At 56.7% G+C, this 18,361-nt stretch overlaps 1 protein-coding gene across 1 annotated transcript; it reads left to right on the top strand.

The window, feature by feature from the left end:
• Positions 1–4,056: 4,056 nt before the first annotated feature.
• On the top strand, positions 4,057–15,329 carry PYGM (glycogen phosphorylase, muscle associated). Its single transcript, XM_016220237.2, has 20 exons — positions 4,057–4,310; positions 5,347–5,448; positions 5,556–5,634; positions 5,717–5,820; positions 6,206–6,337; positions 7,762–7,873; positions 7,958–8,040; positions 8,394–8,537; positions 8,792–8,884; positions 9,102–9,248; positions 9,380–9,543; positions 10,036–10,150; positions 10,686–10,787; positions 11,120–11,267; positions 11,560–11,618; positions 11,746–11,887; positions 12,538–12,745; positions 14,427–14,561; positions 14,728–14,794; positions 14,908–15,329. Exons 1-20 carry the CDS (start codon positions 4,068–4,070, stop codon positions 15,055–15,057), a joined length of 2,529 nt encoding a protein of 842 aa, XP_016075723.1. The 5' UTR covers positions 4,057–4,067; the 3' UTR covers positions 15,058–15,329.
• The last annotated feature ends 3,032 nt before the right edge of the window (positions 15,330–18,361 follow it).

Genomic DNA, 18,361 nt, shown 5'->3' with positions numbered 1-18,361 from the left:
CCCATTGTGGCACCAGATAAATCCATGTCCAGTCTCCATGAGGTAGTGAGGTCCTCATCCTTCTGCACTGCCCCTGGGAAGCTGTGTTAGAGCTGGCCCTTCCCTGGCTGTCTTTTCCTTCCTTTGGGGAGGCTAAGGGACAACAAGCTCCTGCTGCTCCCAGCACCTGACCAGTGGAGACAACTCTTGCCCGGGCTGTTTTCCAGCTTCAAGCTGGAGCTGGCCACTGCTGTTGATCTGGAGCAAAGCCCAGGTGTCTGAGTGCAGTCCAGGGTGCCTGTCCTTTGCTGTAGGCCTGCAGGGGTTAAGGAAGTTCAGTGGGTTCCCTAACCCAGCCCTAAACCTCAGTTGACTAAAAGGAGAGGGGAAAGTCTTTCAACTGATGGAATGGAGGTAGGGCTGGGGCCTGGCTTCTCTCTTTGACCTTGGCTTCACCTCATTGCTTCCCCACAAGCTTGGTTTCCCTGGTGGGCTCATTGGGCGGTTAATTAGCTCTTTGAAGCTCTGAAAGAGGCAAAGTGGCGCTATGTGGGTTTTAGAAATAAAATCAATAAATGACTTAACCACAGCCCAGCTATCTCCTCTGTCTCTCCCCTGGGGCCAGCTCCATTCCTGTGCTCACTCCTCTTGCTCCCTGCCGTTAGCTTTTGTTAAGGTTTTGGAGAATAACAAAGTGGTTGAGGTAGGCATCAGTCTTGGGCTTTTCTCTAAGCAGCTTGAGACCCTGAAATGGGGAGAAACAGCAGGAGGATTTGGCCCCCAGAATGGCAGCAAGCCACCTGTCTTTGTGGCAGAATGGAGAGAGATGAACGCCCCCCCCCCCCCCCCCCCCCCCGCCTGGAGACACACGGTGAAAAAAGACCCTCTATGTGACCCTGTTACAGATGACCATGCACCCCTTGTTTCTGTCTGCTGCTGCATCTCCCCACCCTCGCAAAGTTTGGTTAGAGAAACGAATGCCAGTTGAGAAAGGTCAGTGTTTGCACTGTTACTGAGACACAGCCAAGTGCTCTGGAGAAACCCAAGATCAGTCTGGGGAAGGAGACAGGATTTCTGATGAGAAACCTAGTCAGACATAAACAGTCAAGAGTTCATTCAGGTTGGAAAATGTGTTTTTGGGGTCCTTTAAAGTAAATGCATGTGCAACACCAGGCAGTGAACGAACAGGGAGAACAGTGAAACGAGAAATAGGGGTTTGAGCCTTCAAGGTTTCATACTATTGGGTGGGGGCATCAAAAGAAAAAGCTTGGAAACTGAGTTGGGGGCCACTGACACAAAGACTGAAAGAACCCACAAGAAAGACAGTTAAAGAACTGTTGTTCAGCCAGTGTGGCTCAGTTGAGCATTGGCTCATGCACCAGGAGGTCACCAGTTCAATTCCTGGTCAGGGCACATGCCCAGGTTGCATACTCAGTCCCCAGTAGGGGGTGTGCAGGAGGCATCCAATTGATGTTTCACCAATGTTTCTCTCCCTCTCTGCAATCAATAAAAACATTTTTTAAAAACTCCATCTATTTTCCAGTGGAAATGGAATATCCCAGTTCAACAAGTGCCTTGAGTGCAGAGGAAGGCTGAGTACTGAATTGATAAGCAGGAAGAGGGCCTTGGGCGAACTGCTGGGAAAGGATTGAATTAACTTGGGGGGCTGGATAAAAAGGTTGGAATGGTCTGGCCCTGGCCAGTGTTTCTTGGTTGGGATCATACTGAGTACCAAAAGGGTGCCAGTTCGATTCCCAGTCAGGGCACATGCCCTGATTGCAGGCCTGATCCCCGGCGGGGTGTGCAGGAGGCAGCAGATCACTCTCCTCCAGCTCTAAAAATAAGGGGGAAAAATGGGAATGATCTGTTGGGAGCAGGTCCTTAGTGGCAGGAAGAGAGTCTTATGGGCAATTAGGGGTCAGTGCAAAGTTCTGTGTGGCGAAAGTGTGCTACCACAATTGGGGGGTGGTGAGAGCACACCACAGAAAGTACAGGCTGAACAGCAGGGACCAGGGGCCTGGTGGAAGGTAGAGTAAAGCTATGCAGAGGCACTGCCCAGGAAGCTGAGGGTAGGAGCTGTGAAGAGAGCAGAGTGCCACCAAGCATTCTTTTTGGAAATACAACATACAAGACTTCTAGCCCGGCTTGTGTGGTTCAGCAGTTGAGCATCAACCTATGATCCAGGAGATCACGGTTTGATTCCGGGTCAAGGCACATGCCTGGGTTTGGGGCTTAATCCCCACCAGGGGGCATGCAGGAGGCAGCCGATCAATGAATATAATTTATGTTTCTCTCTCCCTCTCCCTTCTCTCTGAAATCAATAAAAACATTTAAATAAAACAACTCTTTTCTTTCGGACCTTTTTCCTCCACTGTGAAGCATGGCACTGTGAAAGACCAGCATGGTAACGCTGTCTTGGGGAATAGGTAGGGCAGGGTTTGGTTATCAGAAGGCCTGGGTAGGACTTGCAATTTGGCCCCCATACTGAACTGTAATTACTGGGCTGGGCTTGCTGTGGCTCAGAAAGTTCTCGGGCAGAGCCTAGCTTCCGCTGAACCAGGCTCTCAGTAGCATCCTGCAGTTGTCCAGGCCTCTGACCTTGGTCCTCAGACCAGAACACCCAATTCTTCCCTTCCACTAGCCCACAGCCCCAGGAGGCACAGACATTCTTTGGAATAGCACAAGGCCCTGGGCTCCCTTTGCTCAAAGAAGAAAGCAGGATCCAGAGTCAGCTTCCACAAGATTTATAAATTCGATTTGAGTCCAAGGCTCAGAAAAGTAAAGTAACCAGCCTAAGGACACACAGCAAATCAGCACTGGGGCCAGTCCATGAGCAGTGAATTGGGGGCAGCCAAAGCCTCCAAAGGAAGATGAATGGTGTAAAGTTCCTGGGGTGCAGGGGCTTCCATTTTACAAGTGAAGTCAGCTGTGAACCCTGGACCATTAAATCCCTGTCCAGTGGTTGGCCCCAGGTGGGAGGAGTGAGTGGGAGAAGGCCTCCAATCACCTGGCAGCTGCATCACAGGAAGACAATACCATAGGCCAATATTATGGCAGGGGGGTGGGGTGGTATCCTTCAGTTCCTCCTACCCCTGTGGGTCCACAGGACTACAGTTCCCAGGGGCCCCTGCTTCAGGCTGTTGGCCCCTAGCCAAAGTTGGCCTGTAATCTGACCGTCCTGTCTCTCAAAAGGTCACTTCAGAGCTACTTGAGAGACAGCAACAGGGGGGGGATCAGTTTTGGTGGGGGTGGGGTGGGGGTAGTGGCCCTGCCTCAGGTAACATCCCTCATGCAACCCCCATGAAATTCAGGGTCCTAGTCTCCCTTTTCTCAAGACACCTGGTGGCCTATGCTAGTTACACCTTTTCCGTTTGTGGCACACTGAAGCCTCAACTCCTGGTGCTTCGGCCTGCCCCCTTCTGCCACAACATGTGGCCTTCCCACCAGAGTGCAGCTAATGATAGCCCCCCAGTGTAGCCACCATGGAAGCTTGACCAGAGGTCACTCAGCCTGTGGTTTGCATTCTCTTTGGGTAAATGTCTAACAAACCAAGCTACAAGTGAAGGCTGGGCCTCCTGACATCTGCCCACGTGACAGCTCCCTTAGACTCCTCATTGAGAGCCCACAACCCAGCCCCACCCTTCATCTATAACCTCTTAAGCCAAAGACACAGCCCATCAGCTCCAGGCAAGCCTCGGCTTCTCAAGCCAGCACTCTGCCTGCTGCATCTTGTTTCTGACCCTGCAGAAGACAGAAGACAGAGACCCCAGTGTGCGAGGCCCAGAGGAAGTGGGTCAGCACAGGGCTGTGAATGAGCCAGGCTGGGCCTGGCGTGGCCTAGCCCGTGTGGAGCTGGGCCCTGTTCTCCCTGCCCAGCTTTCTTCTTCCCTCACCCCCAAAATAGCTCCTCCGGCAGACTGTCAGGCCAAGACCCTCCCATGGGGGGGAGGGGGGGAGGCGGGGCATGCTGCCCGGAGTCTGGCTTTAAATCACCCGGCGCCTGAGGATTTCCACTCCCTGGCTGGAGGCACCACAGAGGCTACCCGTCCACCCATCAACCCGTCAGTCAGGCCCACCCTCCTGCAGCCATGTCCCGGCCCCTGACAGACCAGGAGAAGAGAAAGCAAATCAGTGTGCGTGGCCTGGCCGGCGTGGAGAACGTGACCGACCTGAAGAAGAACTTCAACCGGCACCTGCATTTCACACTCGTGAAGGACCGCAATGTGGCCACCCCTCGAGACTACTACTTCGCACTGGCCCACACTGTGCGTGACCACCTCGTGGGCCGCTGGATCCGCACGCAGCAGCACTACTATGAGAAGGACCCCAAGGTGCCGCTTGGGGCACCCCGGGCAGGGGAATGGGCGGGGGAATGGGCTGGGACATCTTGACCAAGTGAGCCCCTTCCTGGGGTCAGTTTTCTGCAGCAAAGTTTCTTGAGGTTGGAGAATCCAGGGGTCCTACGGTGCAATAGGTGCTGGGGCAACCCAGGGGGAGAAACCTGAGGTGGGAGCAGGTCAGGGGGCTCAAGTCAGGTGGGCTGGTTGCAAAGGCTCAGCGGGCACTCAGAGAGTGGGGGGACTACTGGGTGTGGGGAACAGGAAGACCCCAGAGGCCTAGGTTGGACCTAAACTGCAAGAACGAGTCGTTGAACGTGTGTGTGGTGTGCCTGGGTAGCAGGTGGTGTGCAGCTGGAGTAGTTGGGGCAGTGGGATCAAGTGTCTTTTGGGGTCGGTGGTAAATGTCAGCAACCTGACGCTCCTGGGCAGGGGTGGGGGAGGGGCAGATGGTGGGGCAGAGAGGGGACCCAGGAAACCTGAAGACTAGGAACCACGAACATCCTGGATCCTGGTGCCTCTCGGTCCCCTTCTTGAGGCTGAGGCTTGAGGGCCAAGTGGAGCTGAGCACAGCAGGGACCGGAGGGGACTGACTATCCATGAGTCATTGCATGACCTTGAGCCAATGACTTTCTCTGGGCCTGGCTTTCTCCATTCAGGGAGCACTTGGAGGTATTTCTCTATGTCCTGACTTCCAGCTGGGCTGTTGGGAGGCATGTGGGATGGAATGGGTTCCCACCTCTCCCAGGCACCTCAATACCTGAGGCAGATATGGCCAGCCCTATTTTCTAGATGAGGAAACAGGCTCGGAGAAGAAAAGTGATTTGTCCAAAGTTAGGAAATGCTGGGATCAGAATTTTACCTGCTGTGTCCCAGTGCCTGAAATGGGAAGAGAGAAAATGGAGAGAGGGCTAGGCCATGCTGGGCCCAAGGAGGGGGTGAGAGGGTGAGAGGTGCAGGCCCCCTGGGCCTACCTGAGTACCGGTTGGCAGCCCTGACCCCTCCCCCTGTGCATCTGTGTCTTGGGCAGAGAATCTACTACCTGTCCCTGGAGTTCTACATGGGCCGGACGCTGCAAAACACGATGGTGAACCTGGCCTTGGAGAACGCCTGTGATGAGGCTGTTTATCAGGTCTGGGAAGGTTGGGGTGGGACAAGCCTAGGGTTTGGAGATTCTTTGCTGGCCCTTGGCCCTGACTGCTGCCCCAACCCCCACCCCCACACCCCACCCCCGCCTAGCTGGGACTGGACATGGAGGAGCTGGAGGAAATCGAGGAAGACGCAGGGCTGGGCAACGGGGGCTTGGGCCGGCTGGCAGGTAAGTGGAGGGTAGCAGGGGGCAGGTGGGCAGAGTTCTTTTGTGCTGAGTCCCTGACACTCACCTCCCTGCACACCCCTAGCCTGCTTTCTGGACTCTATGGCAACACTAGGCCTGGCTGCCTATGGTTACGGGATCCGCTATGAGTTTGGGATTTTTAACCAGAAGATCTGCGGGGGCTGGCAGGTGAGCAGCCTTTGGCCCTGGCTGTGGGGTCCAAGTTGTGATGGAAGGGACCCCCATTTAGTCATCCATCCCTGGATAGACCAAAACTAAGCCCAGTCTTGATGGAGAGCACCCTTGCCCCTTTCCCATGACTCCAAAGCCAGCTGGTTACTCCTGAAACAGGTGGTTCACACCTGCAGCACCTCTTGAATTCACACACATACCATGTCCCATCAGACATCCCCAGGCCAGGGCCCACCCCAGAGCCCTTAATTTACACCCTGTATAGGCCACACAAGAGCCACTGCTCCTGCCCCCTTCCCCACAGCCCACGGTGGTGTGAGTGGTGGTGTGAGTCTGGCTCTGACGCTGCCTTCGTTTCTCCCCTAATCTGCCTGGGGCTCAGATGGAGGAGGCTGACGACTGGCTTCGCTACGGCAACCCCTGGGAGAAGGCCCGGCCTGAGTTCACGCTGCCTGTGCACTTCTATGGCCGAGTGGAACACACCAGCCAGGGGGTCAAGTGGGTGGACACACAGGTGAAGACAAAGCCAGGGAATGGGGGAGGACTCAACAGGGAGGTACGGGGAAAGAGCCTGGAGGTTTTACAGTGGAGGACACCAAGGCTCAGAGAGGTGAAGTGACTTAGCTGAGGCCACACAGCTGAAGCCAGGAGAGGCTGGAGAAAGTAGGGTCACAAGGGAGCCAGGCCAAGTGCAGAGCCGGGGAGGAGAGAGGCTGCCCTGTTCCATCAATGTCCCTCCCCTGACCGCTCCTTTTCACCCCACTAGACCCATCAAAGAATAACCATAGTAACTTGACTCCCCCCACATCTGAACTGGGGGCTTGACAGGAAGCAAAGCAACCAGCCAGAAAGGGGGAGAGGGGAGAAAATGAAAGCCTTGAGAGGGGGACTGACTTGTTCAAGGCCACATAGCAGGTTAGAGGAGCCCTAAAGCCAAGCCAGGTGTCTGAATTCCAGCTCAGCCAGTCCTCTTGCTGTGGCTACAGGCCATCAGCCTCCAGATGACTGCACAGAGACCTCTAGGCTTTCAGAATTGGGCATTTGTTCTGTCATCCCCACTAAGGTCCAGCAGGGACTTGGGCTGCACCTGGCTGTCTGCTCTTGGGCCTGTTCCTTCCTTCTCCAAGCTACAACTTCCACTTGGCTCCAATCGGGCTACTTAGTATTGGGGAGGGAGGTGTGGATGTGCCCCCAACCCCATGGTAGTAGGCAGTTATTGGTAGCAATCATTGATGGTTTTCTTTTCTTTCTTTTTTTGGTTACCTGTGGACATTTTTATTATTTGAGAGAGAGAGAGAGAGGAGAAACATCAACATGAGAAACATCAATTGATTTCCTCCTACATGTGCCCTGACTGGGAATAGAACCCTGGGATCTTTCTGTGTATGGAATGATGCTTCTACCGACTGAGCCACAGTGGCCAGGGCCAATCATTGATATTTGCTAATTGTGGGAAGTGGGGCCAGCATTAGTCACTGCTAACTAGCCCTGTGGTCAACCAGGCATAAGACCCTTGGATGGACTTGGCCTCTTTGACTCTTGCAGCCAGGCCCCAGGATCCCCCAGCCCTTTCATGAGTCCAGAGTGTCTTCAAGGTTGTGCTCAGGTCAGGTGGGCCAGCTCATCCCCATCACTGCAGAGCAGCCACCAACAGAGCCCCACCTTGAAGCTGGGCTCCCCACTGCTTCCTCCCATCGTCCTTACCACACCCGGCAAGGCGGGGCTGGGGATATAGGAGACATTGGGGGTGTCCTCTCTTTCTGGATGAGGACCAGAGAGGTTGAGGGGTTTACTGGAGGTTACCTGGAGCTGGGACTAGACCCTCAGGTTGGGAGTCAGCAGAGTGCAGGAACAAAGCCTGGAGTTCCAGCTCTCAGGGCCTCACAAGGGAGACACAGCAGATGCCCAGCTCCTGATACCAACTGGGTGCCCCTGCAGGTGGTGTTGGCCATGCCGTATGACACACCTGTGCCTGGCTACCGCAACAACGTCGTTAACACCATGCGCCTGTGGTCTGCCAAGGCCCCCAATGACTTCAACCTCAAGGACTGTGAGTTCAGCCGCCAGTAGTTAGCAGCCCCGCCCCAACCAGGCTTGGCCGAAGCCTGACCCTGTGCCCACTTCTGTCCTCCAGTCAACATTGGTGGCTACATCCAGGCTGTTCTGGACCGCAACCTGGCTGAGAATATCTCTCGTGTCCTGTACCCCAATGACAATGTATGTCTCCCCCTGGGCTGGGGGCAGGAGGCCTGTGTGCAGGGGAGAAGGCAGGAGAGGGGAGCGCCATCTTCTGGCGCACTAGTCACGTCCAGGACATATTGCTGGTCCCTGTGTGCCCTCTTTGTCCCCCCAGTTAAGTGGAAGTATGCCTGAGTCCTGGGGCAGCAGGTTAGGGTGGGCACGGTCCCCATTACTATTTCTTGGTGGGGGAAAGACCCCTGGGCCCTTGAGATGGGGGCAGTTCAGGACTCAGGGTCTTGGTGTCTGGGGAGCCTCTCCTGGCCACATCCACAGTCGTGTTAGGCGGTGCCCTTACATCTTGCCTCTGCTCTGCCTTACACTGTCCCCAGTTCTTTGAGGGGAAGGAGCTGCGGCTGAAGCAGGAGTACTTCGTAGTGGCTGCTACGCTCCAGGACATCATCCGCCGCTTCAAGTCCTCCAAGTTCGGCTGTCGCGACCCTGTTCGCACAAGCTTTGATGCCTTCCCGGATAAGGTATCAGGCCGCAGAGAGGGTGCCCTCTGCACGTGCTGTGATGTGTGCCACTCTCTCTCCTCCAGCCTCAGCCTGCCCGCCCATTTTATAGATGAGGAAATGGAGGCTGGGGGCTGGGGGCGTGTGTGAGGGTCCTGGATCCTCAATCAACAGGCACAGAAGTTGGGATCCTGCTGCTCCGGCCCCAGAGTTGCTCCAAGGGGCAAAGGTTTGAAGCCCAGACTAATTCCCTACTTGCCCCCCACTCCTGACAGGTAGCCATCCAGCTCAATGACACCCATCCGTCCCTGGCCATCCCCGAGCTGATGAGGATTCTGGTGGACCTGGAGCGGCTGGACTGGGACAAGGTGGGCTCCAGGACCCTTCCACCCCTGTCTGACCCTCCCTGCCTCACGGTTCCCTTCCCAGCTTGGGGAGTGGAAAGATGTGAGTGGATGCCCTCTAAACAGATGGCAGTGTGAGGCCCAGAGGGGGCGTGTGCTAGAACCTGGTACTGCAGTGGCAGTATGTCCGGAGAGGCACAGGGCTTTGGCCTGGGATCTGGATCCTTCGTTCCTCTCCCAGGCATGGGACGTGACGGTGAGGACCTGTGCCTACACCAACCACACGGTGCTGCCCGAGGCCCTGGAGCGCTGGCCTGTGCACCTCCTGGAGACGCTGCTGCCGCGGCATCTCCAGATCATCTATGAGATCAACCAGCGCTTCCTAAATGTGAGCGGAGGCGGTGTGGGCAGCATGGGGCCTGGGGCTCCAGTGGGGCGGGCCCTTGGCAGATTCTGAGGGTACAGGGCTGGGCGCTGGGTCCCGGCATCCCCTCCTAGCTCTGGGTTCTCCTAGCACAGCGGGTGGCAGCCGCGTTCCCAGGGGATGTGGACCGGCTGCGGCGCATGTCGCTTGTGGAGGAGGGCGCGGTGAAGCGCATCAACATGGCCCACCTGTGCATCACCGGGTCTCATGCGGTCAACGGCGTGGCCCGCATCCACTCCGAGATCCTCAAGAAGACCATGTGAGACCCCACCCTCCACGGGGCCCGCCCACTTATAGGCCTCTGTCACTTATAGGCCCCCCCTGACTGCCCAGCACAGCTGGCCCTTCCACAGGAGGCATCGCTCTAGGAAGCACCACAGCCCTGAGTCGGGTCCAGTCCTGTCCCCAGGTGGCCCCCAGGCCTCTTTCATCAAGAAACGAGGCTAGCCTGGCCCGCGAGGCGTGGCTCAGCGGCTGAGCATCGACCTAGGATCCAGGAGATGGCAGTTCGATTCCCAGTCAGGGCACGTGCCCCTGTTTCAGGCTCTATCCCCAGTCGGGGGCGTGCAGGAGGCAGACAATCAATGATTCCTTCTCATCATTGATGTTTCTATCTCTCTCCCTCTCCCTTCTTCTCTGGAATCAATAAAGATACATTAATAAAAAAAGAAACCAGGATAGGGATATGGACCCCAGAAGGTGGCCTTCATCCCACAGGGGTGAGTGGTCATCCCCCAACTCCATTCTGCAGCTTTAAGGACTTCTTCGAGCTGGAGCCCCATAAGTTCCAGAACAAGACCAACGGCATCACCCCTCGGCGCTGGCTGGTCATGTGTAACCCTGGGCTGGCAGAGGTCATTGCTGAGGTGAGAGGTCACTGAATGGCCAGTAGGAGTCCACATGGGTTACTGCAGGACTCAGCTGGGTATGGTCATGTAGGTGGTCGGCTGCAGGGTGCCCAGTGGAGGGCCAAAATCCTTGTTGCATTTTGTTCCCAAGACATGCACGTGCTGGGATGAGGGGAACCACTTTCCTGCTTGCATGAGGATATACTATGGGTTAGAGGAGACCCCGGCTATGAAAATCAACCCAGGGGAGTTTACAATCTAATGGAGGGGTCATCAAGAGGTCACATCTGAAGTGAGGCTGGGAGGGGACAGAGATTGGGAGCAGGAACGTGGAGTCAGTGCCTGTATGAGGAAAAGGCAGGAGGAAGGCCTGCTGGGGTCAGCTCAAGGTCGGGAGGGGAGGAAGATGGACGTTTAAGATCACACCCCAGCTGGGAAGCTGGAGAGGGAGGAGCTGTCTGCTGTGGATGGGGCTTGCCTGACCTGGAAAGAGACCGCTCTGTGAGGAAGGCCAGAGGAGGGGAAGGGGCCTGACAGAGCCACCTCCCCACAGCGCATCGGGGAAGATTACATCTCGGATCTGGACCAGCTGCGCAAACTGCTCTCCTATGTGGACGATGAAGCCTTTATCCGGGATGTGGCCAAAGTGAAGCAGGTGAGGAGTATCACAACCTGGGACCCCTGTGCCCGGCCTGGAGTGGAGCCTGCCGGAGGGCTAGACGTCGGGGTCAGGAGCGGCCAATAGAGCTCCTCTCTCCTGCAGCCTCAGGCCACTGGTAGAAGCTGCATGGAGTCCATGGTGGGAAAGCATCATTGGGCCTCACTGGAAGACCGCTGACATTGATTAGCAATGTCTGCCCTGGTGTAGGAGTGGATGCAGGTGGCACGGGAGCCCCCTATCCTCTACCTTTCTGGAAGGAAATGAGACTGTAGGATCTCCCGAGGCTGAGGCCTGTTGGTGAGCTCTCCCCCCTCCCCTGCCTTCAGGAAAACAAGCTGAAGTTCTCTGTGTATCTAGAGAATGAATACAAAGTCCGTATCAACCCCAACTCACTCTTCGACGTCCAGGTGAAGCGGATTCATGAATACAAGCGCCAGCTCCTCAACTGCCTCCATATAATCACCCTGTACAACCGTGAGTCCCAGTGGCCCACCCTTGTCTCCTGGTTCTCCCCTCCGTGTGCCTCCCAACACACTGCACGCTTCCTAGTCAACATCTCCTTTGGCCTTGGGACAACTCTTGGGACATGGAATTATCCCCATTTTAAAGATGGGCAAACTGAGGCTCAGAGAGGGGGAAGGGACAGATCTGAGGTCACATAGCAAGTGATTGCCAAGTCAGCCTACTGTCTCCCAGCCTGGGCCGTGGCTGGATGCGTACCATCAGGAGCTATGACCCAGAGGGAAACCCCTCTCTTTCTCTACAGGCATCAAGAAGGAGCCCAATAAGTTTGTTGTGCCTCGAACTGTGATGATTGGAGGGAAGGTGAGAAACTGGGCCATAGACCATGGCTCTGGTCTTTTGATACCTCGATTGAGGTCAGTCTTGGCTGGGCTGCAGGATGGAATAGAGAGTTGGGCCATGGAGCTGACTCCAGACTGTGTCCCCACAGGCTGCCCCTGGGTACCACATGGCCAAGATGATCATCAGACTCATCACGGCCATTGGAGAAGTAGTCAACCATGACCCAGTGGTGGGAGACCGACTCCGTGTGATCTTCCTGGAGAACTACCGTGTCTCACTGGCGGAGAAAGGTGGGGCGCGGCCAGTGGGGATCCCAGGGAGGCTCTGATTAGTTCGTTGCCTGGAAGAGGTATTAGTCACCTCTTCCTGAGGTGCTTGCACTTTTTTTTTTTTTTTTTACAATTAAAAAAAAATTTATTGATTGATTTGAGAGAGAGAGAAAAACATCGATTTGCTTTTCCACTGATTCATGCATTCACTGGTTGGTTCTTGCGCGTGCCCTGTCTGGGGATCGACCCCCAATTTTGGTGTATCCAAACGATGCTCTAACTAACTGAGCCACCCGGCCAGGGCCAGCATTCACACTTTAAAGAAGAATCTGGAGAGGGCATTAATTAAACCATGAGGATGTCCCCTAATGGTGGAGTTTCTGGCAGGATGGGTGAAATTATAGGGGAGATGTGTATTTGTCACCTTGTTGGTGTTTGTCAAATCACACAATGGTGCAGGGGTGGGGGAATCCAGGTTAGACCCCAGATGTTCAAGAATCATCAAGAGGCTGGGGGGTGAGAGGGTGACTCAGTTGTTGAAGACTGGAGGGTTGGGGTGGTGGGAGGTGCTCTGAATCTGGCTATGCCTAGGGCCAGCATCACTACAGAGTCCCCCAGCTGGGTGGGACTCTTCCCAGAGCTGACCCTGTCCCCCTGCTGCTGCCCCACAGTGATCCCAGCTGCTGACCTCTCTGAGCAGATCTCCACTGCGGGCACTGAGGCCTCGGGCACTGGCAACATGAAGTTCATGCTCAATGGGGCTCTGACCATTGGCACTATGGATGGGGCCAATGTGGAGATGGCAGAAGAGGCAGGAGAGGAGAACTTCTTTATCTTCGGCATGCGGGTAGAGGACGTGGAAAAGCTTGACCAGAGAGGGTACGGGGGTCAAGGGCTCCTAAGTTATCTGTCTGTGGGCAGGAGGCTGCTGGAGGGTAGGGCTGGGAGCAAGAGGCGTGCCCGGAAAGGCTGGTGCAGGCTGCATGAGATCTTAGTTACGCCATCAGAATTCTGGAAAACTTTGGAGGTAACTTACCAAAAAAAAAAGAGTATATCAATCCTAAGAAATAATATTATTTCTGGAATTGAAAGCAAACAATTTTAGCTCCCTGGCAACCATGGCAAAAAGAGAAATAAGAATATAGCAGTTAACTGTACTTGTGGCCAGAAACACAGTTCTTTAGAGGAGACATTTCCCTGGCATTATGTTTTTAAATTTTTATTTTTAAATATGATTTTTTATCATAAAAGTAACAATGCTCATTAATTGGAAAAATACAAAACTACAAAAAATAAAATAACTGTCATCCATAATCTCATCACCCAGATTTAAAGTCACAGTTCTCTTTTTCTATGTATATTTATATATGTGTGTATGTATGTGTAGTTTTTTAAAGTTGGGAATAACGTATATATAATTTTGAATCCTGATATTTTAAACATTGGAGAGGCATTATTCATATCATTAAATAGTTTTCAAAAATATTTTAAATGATTGTATAGTGTTCCATCCTATGGACTTGCCATAACTTATTTAACCACTTCATATGGTTGGACATTAAAGTTGATTTCCCCTGTTGGTATAAATATCACTGTAATGACCAACCTTTTACATCTCTGTCCGCATCTCTGATTATTTCCTTAAGATAATTATTAGAAGTGGATATTCCAGAGTCAAAAAGTATGAGCTCTTAAAGCTCTTATTATGTATTGCCAAATTGTTTTCCAGAAAGTTGGTACCAGTCTACACCCCCACCAATAGCTTACGAGGGCTGGCATTAAATAGTGAAAGGAATTTCTCCTGTGAAACCTGGCTAGGAAGTTCAGAGTTGGACGGGAGAGAGATGTGAAATATTTCCAGCAAGGTCTGATATGTTCAGAACTAGGCTCCAGAAGGACAGTTTTGGCTGCAGGATGGAGACTAGGCTACAGGGGCAAAGTGCAGGTGGGGGACCAGTGTGGGGACTCACACCTTAATGCCAGGAGAGTCACTTGCAGCAAACCAGTGCTGGGGATAGGGGATAGGGACATTGTTGAGGAGGTGGAAGAGGGGAGGGAAGGGGAGAGATGAGACTGGCCTTGGGGACCGTTTTGAATCCTAGTGGCTGAGAGCTGTATTGTGCTGCCTCAGAAAGTAAAGCATTGGAGGAAAGCCGGGGCCGGGTACAACAACAAGCTCGGGTGGACAGTCTGAGTTTAAGGACACTCCTTAGGGTACACCCGTTGGCTCCTCCTGGAGCCTGAACGTGAGGCTAGGGTTGGACTGGGATAGTGCAGGAAAAAGACATTCAGGGAGGAAATACACTGGTTAGGAGATGGTGGTGGTGTGTGGGCTCTGACACTTCTTTCTGCCCTCTCCAGACCTCGGTTTCCTCATCCCCATAAAAGGGGATGGAAAGCTGAGCCCTGAAGGGAGAGGGCCTCCAGGGAAGGGCCTCCAGGGGCAGCTGCAGGGGCGGCAGAAGCAGGCTGACCCTGGACCCTAGGACTTCTGGGGTTTTCTCTGGAGTAAGAGCCAGGACCCCCTTTCCTGGGTGCTGACCCCAGCTCTGCCCTGCAGGTACAATGCCCAGGAGTACTATGACCGAATTCCTGAGCTTCGGCAGGTCATCGAGCAGCTGAGCAGTGGCTTCTTCTCCCCCAAACAGCCCGACCTGTTCAAGGACATCGTCAACATGCTCATGCACCATGACCGGTGAGCCAGTCACCCAAGGAATCTTGCAGGTGGGGCTGCTGGGCTGAACAGGGCTTGGAGTGTTAGGAGGCTAGGCAGGGCTCCTGGGCAGAGCTCCAGTCCACCAGGACAGGATGGGCTGGTCCCTTGACCTCATGGAGCTTTCTGCCTGTCTATTCCCCTCCAGGTTTAAAGTCTTTGCAGATTATGAAGACTATATTAAATGCCAGGAGAAAGTCAGTGCCCTGTACAAGGTAAGAGGTCCTGGGCCAGGGGGCTGGCAGGGCTTTGGTGGCCCTGGCTGGGATGAGGTGGAAGGTGGGGACCCCACCAACAGAGTGAGCCAGAGATCCCTTTTGGCCTGCAGAACCCGAGAGAGTGGACGCGGATGGTGATCCGGAACATAGCCACCTCCGGCAAGTTCTCCAGTGACCGCACCATTGCCCAGTACGCCCGGGAGATCTGGGGTGTAGAGCCTTCCCGCCAGCCCCTGCCGTCCCCTGATGATCTGATCTGAGCCTCCAGACCAGACCCCACACCTGCCCCCGAGTCTGTTTGCAATCCCTTGGGCCAGCCCAGCTCCTGATCCAGAGGCTGGGGTACTGGACTTAGATCTCTAAGCCTCTGCCTGAAACCCTCATTTACTCCCAGCCTTGAGTTCACATCGTCCAGTGTGACTGAGGACACTGCTCCCATCGAGTCTTCGGGCTTCCTGCCCCCTCCTATTTATGGGTCTGACCAACTGCACCCGCCCTTCAATAAATTGATTCTCCTTGGGAGCCTCCTTAACTCCTCTCTCTGCTGGGAAATATTTTTAGTTCTGGGTGGGCACAACGGCAGCTGCGCAGTCACCCTGGCTTACCCCCACCGCCGCAGGTGCGTCCCCTCGAAAGGGGGGCGGCCCGCGGAGGCAGGGCCCGGGGCTCTCCAGCCCCCTTCCCGACGTCACCCTCCACGCCTCTCTTCCCAGAACCGTGTCCATACTAGGTCAGAGGCCTGCCAGGCTGGCCGGGGGCGGGGCATCCGCCTGGGTGGGGTCCACGGGGGCTGGGACTTGGGACTTGGGCTGAGGCTTGGGGACTGCAGAACACCCACGGCGCGGGGAGCGAGACCGGGGAGGGGGCGGGGCCTGTGCGAGGTCGGCGCCTTCTTCACTCCGCCCTCAGCCCCGCCCCACTGCGGCGTTTTAAGGGTCTCTAAGCCCCGGCTCCGCTTGCGCCAGTCCGGGGAGTGTGTGCGGGGTATATTCACAGGCTGTCCAGGCTAGCCAGGGGAAACTGAGGACCAGAGGTCTGTTCCTAGGCCTCGCATTACCTAGACTGAAGTGTGAGGGAGGTCCTGACTCCCCAGCACAGAGTCGGGGAGGGGCAAGCCTCCGGAGGCAGGTTTGGGGCGGGTGGTTTCATAGTGAGTGCGCTTGAACCCACAGTCCGGAAACCGTTACCGGCTCCCCTAGAGCCGGCTTGTGGGGACCCCAACCGCCTGCTCCTGCCCCTCCCAAGTTCCTCCCTGCCTAGGCCTCCAGGCCTCCAGTCGCCAACCTGCGGAGAACCCACCCGCAGCTTGCAGCTGCCCCCTTCCATCTGGCACCGTGGGAGCCAGGCTTCCGGGGCCCCAGTCCCGCCCGTGTGAGTTGGAGCTTCCCCCACAACATCCCCAGACATCGAGGTCTCGTCTCCAGGTAGCGGCGTTTGCATTCTTCGCTCCCCACAGGGCTCTCTCCTCTCCAAAATCTCTCATCTAGCTCTAGCCCCTCCCCCGGACTCTCACAAGGACCCGGCGCCCCAAGCCCCCGATTTCCACCAGGGCTGTGCCCCCCGCTGCCCGGAGGAAGACGTTCGGCCCCAGGTCGGGGTAGTCCCGTGGGAACGATTTGTTTCAAAAACAGGAACCCGGGCCGGGGGCTGGGCGGGGCGCCCCTTCCCCACCGCAGTCCGCTTCCTGCCCCTCCCGGCTTCCTCTGCCCAACACCAGGCAGGGCGGGGGGCACAGGGGCGTCTGGGGTTGGGGAAGCGGGCCCGAGGTTTAGCCCCCCCTCCTCGTCCGGCGCGGCCAGACCTCGGCTCGCCCACCCTCTGCGCAGCTAGTGGCGCAGCCCCCCGCCCGCAGCCCTGGCCTCTGCGCCGCGCGGTAGGGGAGGGGTTAAGCTGCCGCAGGGACAGCCGTGTGCGGGGCGAGGGGGAGCCCCGGTGGGGGAGGCGCGGCAGCGGTGCGGAGTCCCGCGCAGGGGCGGGGAGGGGAGGAGGCGGCCGCGGCACGGGGGCGGGGCGGCGGAGAGAGGGGCCGCGGCGCGGAGAGCGGGCGGGAGCCGCAGCCGCAGCGAGGCCGGCGGGCAGGAGCGCACGGAGGTGGCGCCTTCCGGGCTGGGTGCGTACTCCTAGCCGCGGGTCCCAGGAGTGAGTGGAGCGTGCGCGGGCGGGGCGCGGCGCTGAGGAGGGCCTGGCCCCTAGGGGCCCCCTGGGGCGGCAGTGGGTTGGTGGGTGGAGAGGCTGCGGAGGGGGTCGGGGGTCGGGGGTCGGCAGAAGCTGCCGAGAGAGCTGAGGCGCCCTGGGCAACCCCGGGAGGGGGCGGCATCGCGGCGCACTCGGCCCTTCCCAGCCAGGTTTCAGTGGGACCTTCCTCCGCGGACCCCCCTTTTGACATATGAGAAAATTGAGGCTCCGAGAGGCCAAGTGACTCTCAAGGTCACACAGCAAGAAAGTGGCGGAGTCAGGAGGGGATGGCTCTGGGTGGCTCCTAGGAAAAGTCCGCCAGAGGACTCCATGGAGGAGCCCCCCCCCCCGCAGTAGGGGGTATGTGTAGGGGCACGGTATCCTTTCCGTGGCGCCGAGCTCTGCCAGTGGCCGGGGTGTGTGTGTGTGTGTGTGGGGGGGGGGGTGTTAGGGTATTTGACCCCAAGGCTGGCCCTGGACCGCGTATGAAGGGGTGGTGTCCGAATGGGCGTGTGTGCGCACACCCAGGGGGTGTGTGCATATGTGGGAGAGTGTACATACGTGCAGGTACATACGTGTCTGGTGTGTGTGCACACGTGTGCAGATGTCAGCGATGCTATGGCTGAGGAACTCCAGGCTGGTCTGGCTGGAGTGAGCAGAGGGTCCGGGAGGCGGCCCCAGGAATGGGTTTGCATTCTGAGGTAGAGAGCTGGGTATACGTGCCTGAGGGTTCTAGGTGTACGCTGGGTGTGGGTGCCATTGTGTGTGTGACATGGAGGATGACCCCCGAATGCCTGAGGCCCGGGTGCATGTAAGCTGGGTCATTTTGCACCCCGATGTGGGTCCCTAGCCTTGGGTATGGAATGAGTGTCTGTGTCTGCGTGGATGCGTACTGGAATTGCTGGTGGTGTCGTCCAGGCACTCTCCAGCCCCCACGGCAATGGCGCCCCCTTCTGGGCACCCTACTCTTTGTGTCCGCGTGTGGCCGGCCAGTTCGTGCGCTCACGGTTCAACTGTGCAGTATGGGAGCCTGGGTCGCAGGAGCCCCGGCTGGGAGGAGGATGGCTGGCGGAGAGGCTGAGCCGGGACCCCTGGGGCCTTCTCGGAGGAGGTGGCTGGGGAGCTCGTGTTTCCCAGGCTCAGGCATCCCGCAGACGCCTCTGGGCCGCAGCGGGCTCCCTCCCAACCCCACCTCCACCCCCACCCCCGCCCCAGGAATGTTCCGCTCCACTCCTGCCCTCCTCCCCAAGGGCAGGCCCCCGGGGGCCGCTACAGCCCCACCTCCCCTTCCCGGGAGCCCGGGAGGGGGCCGAGCGGGCAGGACGCCTGGGTTCCTCCCCCCTCCCATCCCAGAAAGAAATTCCTCCGAGGTCCCCTCAGGCTCTGGGT

Source organism: Miniopterus natalensis, chromosome 11 (genome assembly GCF_054644295.1).
Source record: "Miniopterus natalensis isolate mMinNat1 chromosome 11, mMinNat1.hap1, whole genome shotgun sequence".
Classification (NCBI taxonomy): Eukaryota; Metazoa; Chordata; class Mammalia; order Chiroptera; family Miniopteridae; genus Miniopterus; species Miniopterus natalensis.
Note: the sequence above shows the minus strand (reverse complement) of the source record. Positions and strands in the feature narration are given on the sequence as shown.

Bases quoted from the DNA above. Each gene is read 5' to 3' on its own strand.
- PYGM (XM_016220237.2), top strand. From the start codon at position 4,068: ATGTCCCGGCCCCTGACAGACCAGGAGAAGAGAAAGCAAATCAGTGTG. The intron at 5,449-5,555 runs GTCTGGGAAGGT...ACCCCCGCCTAG, and splicing joins GTGATGAGGCTGTTTATCAG to CTGGGACTGGACATGGAGGA. The intron at 9,249-9,379 runs GTGAGCGGAGGC...CTCCTAGCACAG, and splicing joins TCAACCAGCGCTTCCTAAAT to CGGGTGGCAGCCGCGTTCCC.